At 44.2% G+C, this 6,094-nt stretch overlaps 1 protein-coding gene across 1 annotated transcript in view; it reads left to right on the top strand.

Moving 5' to 3' along the window:
- LOC143027537 (arginine kinase Scy s 2-like) overlaps positions 1-4,209 on the top strand; it is a 13,435-nt gene extending 9,226 nt beyond the window's left edge. The window contains exon 3 of the mRNA XM_076188831.1: positions 1,748-4,209. Within this exon, the coding sequence (XP_076044946.1) occupies positions 1,748-2,700 (953 nt within the window). The 3' untranslated portion in view covers positions 2,701-4,209. The remainder of the gene's footprint in view (positions 1-1,747) is intronic.
- The last annotated feature ends 1,885 nt before the right edge of the window (positions 4,210-6,094 follow it).

Consider the following 6,094-nt stretch of genomic DNA (forward strand, 5'->3'; position numbering starts at 1 on the left):
ACAAAATCCCCGGGTCCAGACGAAAAAATTCCGAGAGTGCTTATAGAGCGTAAATTTGAAATATGTGACCAGTTATCAGAAATATTTAACAAGTCGGTAGACATTGTTATTGTGCCTATTGCTTGGGGGCAAGCAAATTTTGTTCCCGTTTTCAAAAATGGTGATAACGTCGTCTATATCATATTATATGCAAATACAGGCCAATCAGTTTGACATCAGTTATAAGTAAAATGCTGGACTCAATAACGACAGAATCAGAGATCACATCGAGAGACAATTTGATTCGTGACTCAGCATGATTTCTCCAAGGGTAAGTCATATGTGACTAATCTTCTATCTTTTTACACTACAGTGATGATAGGTACGATGTTATTTACCTCGACTTTAGCAAAGCGTTCGACAAGGTGTTCCACCAAAGACTAGTAAATGAAGTCAAAGCCCATGGCATAGGAGGAAAAGTGTTTGAATTGATTAGAGCTTGGAACAGTGACAGAAAACAGTGCGTCACCATAAATGGTGTAAAATCCAAATGGGGAGTGTTTCTAGTGGAGTTCCCCAGGGCTCGGTTTTGGGTCCCTTATTGTTCATTATGTACATAAACTACTTGGAAATGGAATTAATAGTGATGTTAGTAAGTTTGCGGATGACACTAAAATAGGACTCCTAATTAGGTCAGGAGACGACGCAGAGATTCTGCAGGAAGATCTTAACAAATTGTTCACATGGTCGGTGAAATGGCAAATGGGTTTCAATATCTCAGTGCAGCGTGTTAGACGTAGGAGTCCACAACCCCGAGAGCAGATATAACTTAGATAACACGTTTTTAGAGTAAACCGAGTGCGAGAGAGACTTGGTAGTTCTAGTGAGTCCTGACCTTAAATCCAGGAAACAGTGCACTTTCGCCAGGAATAAAGCTAATGGAGCATTAGGTTTCACTGCTAGGGCGGTTATAAATAAAAATGCACAGGTAAGTATCAAACTATATCTGGCGTTAGACCCATCCTTAACTATGCGGTACAGTTTTTGTCTCCATCCTATAGAATGGACATCAATTCACCAGAATCAGTACAGAGGAGAATGACCAAAATGACACATGGGCTCAGGAGAAGAGGCTTAGGCACTTTCTTATATCTGGAAATGCGCAAACAAGGTCATCATATTAAGACAACAGGACAGGACTCGCAGTAATGTATTTAAATTGGACAAATCTAGATTTAAAAAGGAAATAGGCAAGAACCGGTTTGCTAATAGGGTGGTCAACGAATGGAACAGACTTAATAACCATGTAGTGAGCGCTGAAACTATCGGTTGTTGTACGAAACGGTTAGACAATTTTATGGATGGGGATGACAGGTGGTAATGAACATGGAATTGTCTACTGTAGGTTTTATGGTCTCTTGCAGTCTCCTTCATTTTTATGTTCTTATCATCATCCGAAATAGTCTTATCCTCTTCAGGGTTTGTGATAACATATTTCTAGATGGTATATGCACTGCCATATTGCGATTTCAAGTCTCATTAGCTTTTGTTTAACATTTTGTCTATTGATTTAGGTCCTACATAGCGTGTCTAGATTAGAAATTTAGCTACAACAGGATTCTGATGCTAGGCACAGCTATTTTACGGGTTATCTTATATAAACACACTTCATTCTGGTTGCTACAAGGATATTCTATGAAGATGGAGATTCTCCCCTTTGTCCCGTCACCACTATTCCTAAAGTCGCTGTGTCCCTTTCCGCCTTCAGGTGCTGAACACACCCACGTCATGACGGGGGCCTTCGTTCCCGAGCCTGAGGGCTACCAGGTCTTCGCCCTCCTCCTCGACCCCATCATCGACGACTGCCACTTCGGAGGCCAGTCGGCCCGGAATCAGCCCCCGCCCGAGTTCGGCGACCTCAAGTTCTTCGAGAACCTGGACCCCGAGGGCCACTACATCGTGTCCACGCGAGTTCGATGCGGAAGGAACCTGGAGGGGTTCCCCTTCCACCCGTGCCTCACCGAGGACCAATACGAAGAGATCGAGCGTACGATCAAAGTGGCGATGGAGTCTTTAGAGGGCGAGTTGGCCACGACGTACTACCCGCTCTCCGAGATGGACGAGGACCAGAAGCAAAAGCTCATCGACGACCACTACCTCTTCCACGGGAAGGACGTGTCCCTCGAAACCGCTGGCGCCTACAGGCTCTGGCCCACTGGCCGAGGGATCTTCATGAACCAAGCCAAGACCTTTCTGGTGTGGTGCAACGAGGAGGACCAGCTGAGGATCATCTCGATGCAGCCTGGCGGGGACATGGGCGCCGTCTTTCGTCGTTTCGCGGAGGCGGTGCAAAGCCTCGAAGAGAAACTTCCCTTTGCCCGCCACGAGCGCCTCGGGTACCTCGCCTTCTGCCCGACCAACCTCGGGACTGCCATCAGGGCGTCCGTCCTCATCAGGCTCCCCAACCTCGGGACGAATCGAGCCCTCCTCGATGAGCTGACGGAGAAACTCGGCCTCCAGATTCGGGGTTCCTCGGGGGTCTACACCGAAGTCCAAGGGAACCTCTTCGATATCTCGAACAAGAAGCGACTCGGGCTGACCGAGTTCGAGGTGGTCAAGGGCGTCTACGAGGGCACCCTCGAGATCATTAGGCAGGAGAGGAACCTCGAGAAGAACACGAGAACGGAGAAGGGGAACTACTTCCCATGCACTCTTCTGTAGCTGACGAAGACCTTCTGTAGAGAGCCTAAGAGGGCCACAAACATCGCGACCAGAAACCCACAGGTCTCGATTTCGACCCTAGGCCTCGGACAATATACGAGATGTACAAATAGTCCTCGACTCTATATTGATGGGCAGTCTGGAGTGTACCCAAAGGTTTTTGGGGAAACCAAACCATCCCAATACTCTATCATCAACCGTATCTCCCAACTCCCTTTCCACCCCCGTTCTCCTCCTCACCTCCTCGTTTCTCACTCTATCCAGTCTTGTAACTCTTATACTTCTCAGGCACCTCAGAAGTATGATAGGGGTTACAAGGCTAGATAGAGTGAGAAATGAGGTGAGGAGAACGGGGTGGAAAGGGAGTTGGGAGATAGGGTTGATGATAGAGTATTGGGATGGTTTGGACACGTGGAAAGAATGAGTGAAGAAAAATTGGTAAAAGGTGTGGAAGGCAGAGGTGGAAGGAGAGAACATGAGGGGGGCAACAAAGGATGAGATGGATGGATGGGGTAAAAGGGGCTTTGGGAAAGAGGGGAATGTCTGTTGAGTACGGACGGGAGAGGACAGAAGACAGGAGTGAATGGAAAATGGTTGTGTATGGATCATGCTGTGATGCATAAGGGGGAGTGGGTGGGGGACGGGGGTGAGGAAGTATGTGTGAAAAATAATATGACACAGCCCGAAGGAATTTCTCCCCACCTTCACCATTTCTGCATGAGGGGACGGAGAGGGGGGGGGGTCTCCGATTTATTGAAGCAACCTTGCTGTGAATGTGCTGTGTCTTGTGACACTGCATCTGATCCAGGGCAGGGCGAGATGCAGGGATGACCCATCATCCAGGAGGAGCCAAGATAAGAGGGAGGGAGGATGGTGGTGGATTGGAGTGGAGTATGTGGGAATGGAATGGGTGGGAGTGGTTTTTATTTTGTCTTTTGGCTACCTCCCTTGTAAGGGGGAAGATGTCTGGTATATGTATGTATGTACGTATATATAATATCCATTCTACCCTATGTTCAATTGCACATGGACCAGTGAACATTACCCTTAACCCCACTAATCTCATTCAACCTCATGTTCACACCGTGGTATGCTGAGTTAAGATTGAATACACGCGTGTGTTGAATTAATAGCACTGTGTTGATTTCTCCCCGAGTTCATTCAACCCCTTCTTTGTTGTGTTCCAATTGGAGCCAAGGGAATACATCATTTCTTCATAAATTTTGTATAATTTGATTTTAATATCATGCCATACATTATCACCTATTGAACACATATATACACTATATATAAATATATATATATATGCGTGTGTGTGTAAAATTTGTTGCCGACACTGGAATATTTTGGTCGAGTCGAGTGCTAAATAATGTACAATAAACTGTGATAATTTTGATTTTTTTCTGTTCCTGTGTTAGACACTAATTACAAATCATACCAGGGAATTGAATTGAATGACGTATTTCATATATGTTTGACACGACTGAAGTGTGCTGATCAAATACCGAATTAATTATTATTGTTATTATTGGCGGGTCGGTTGTCGTTCGTTCTTGGCACATTTGCATTAGACGCAATCTTTTGACGCGAAACATACATATAATTGAAAAACAAGATTGTTCAAGAACTAAATCTTAACAAACATATTTAAAATAGCTGCAGTATCAATAATACCGTTTATATCTATGATAAACCAATGATCACAATAACATGAAACCTTAATACGAAATAACTGCAAGACGTTATCAAATGAAAACATCACCGACGCTGTCCGAACGTCGACCGACGACGACTGACCGAACACCCTCATATAATCATTCTAGTAAGAACTCAAACTATCATAGCTTTTGTAAAAAGACGTTCAACATTTAGGGCATTAGTAATTTGTACTTGACCGTACAGAATATAATTACAACTATGACGAAAAAAAAAAAAAAATCTGAACGTCTTTCTCAGAACCTGGCGACATTCTTTTACCAGTCTCCCCTCCCCCTCCCCTCCTCCAGGAATGACAGCGTTTAAACCGTATTCTATACCGTCACGCACAAGGAATTCCTGAAAGTCACGCAAAGAAATTCCAGGCTGTCACACAAAGTGTGCGATGGCATTCTACAGGTACAATGAGTATGTGCGTGGAAGAGAGAGGGAGGGGGGGATAAAGGCCTTGAATATGGGGAAGAAAAAAAAAGATGAAGATGTGAAAAAAGATGAGGAAAAGGAGATGGAAAATATGGAAAAGGAAGATAGGAAGGGGAGAATGAGTAAATAGATGAGGATGAGAGGATGGAGAAGGGAGAGAGGAGAGAGAGAAAGAGAGGGGGGGCATGGAAGGAGATGAGGCATGGTACCATAATGGTAATTTTGTATGCCATCAGGTCTATCCAAAGAAACACCATGTGAGGATGTAATGTACAATGTTTTGCTTGTCAGAGCTTTGGTAGACTATAGACTACTTAGAACAGACCACCAGCTTGCACAGGATCAATTTTTGTGGCAAGGAAAAGAAATCTGTAGGAAAATGAAATGATAGTCGTGTGTAAAAGGGGGGGGGGGCTATTGCCAATGAGTGTTGGGATATTTATTAGAGTTTGTCCCATGGCTCGGGAGGCATGTGACAGGAGACTTGGACATCAAGGTTTGTTATTTATATCAACCAACTAAAGTTGAGGGGAAATGGTCTGACATCAACCAACTAAAGTGGGGAAAATGGTCGGAGACATGGTTGAAGGGAAATTACATAGTCTCAGACACACAAAACGCTGAGACTGCACAGGAGGGCCAGGGATGAACAGGGGAGGACCCCTCGAGCCTAGGAACGGTTAAGGAAGATGGGGAGCAATCGTCCATGTGTAGGATATTTGTTCATCACCAATGGACAGGAGGAGCCAAGATATGAGGAAGGGAAGGGGGGTGGATGGGAGCAGAATATGTGGGGATGGAATGGGTGGAAGTGGTTTTTATACCTTGTAAGGGGGAAAAAGCCTTTGGTATATATACTTACCAATGGACAACTACCTAAATGGAAGAAAGCAAATGGAGGGGCATTTGTCCACTGTTGATAGACAAATGCAACAGTGAGGGAACGAGAGGGCAACCAGGGATAGTTTTCAAAGATTTTGTTTAGGAAGAGGAATTAGATGGGGTGGAATGTTGAACATATCACCCCAATATGGCTGTTGGTCTTTGTATACTATGAATCTTATTTGGAGTGCAGTCATGTTACATAATTGGGGTATATAGTGTTCCCAAATTGAAGGTAGCATTCAAATAGAGGGAAAAGGCTGATGGCAATGCTAAAAATTAAATAAATCAATCAATCAAAAATAAATAAATAAAATAAATAAAAATAAAATAAAATGTAGGGTTTCCAATGAGCCTTTTATTCAATTATTTT

Source organism: Oratosquilla oratoria, chromosome 8 (assembly GCF_046742065.1).
Source record: "Oratosquilla oratoria isolate Oo_2021 chromosome 8, ASM4674206v1, whole genome shotgun sequence".
NCBI lineage: Eukaryota > Metazoa > Arthropoda > Malacostraca > Stomatopoda > Squillidae > Oratosquilla > Oratosquilla oratoria.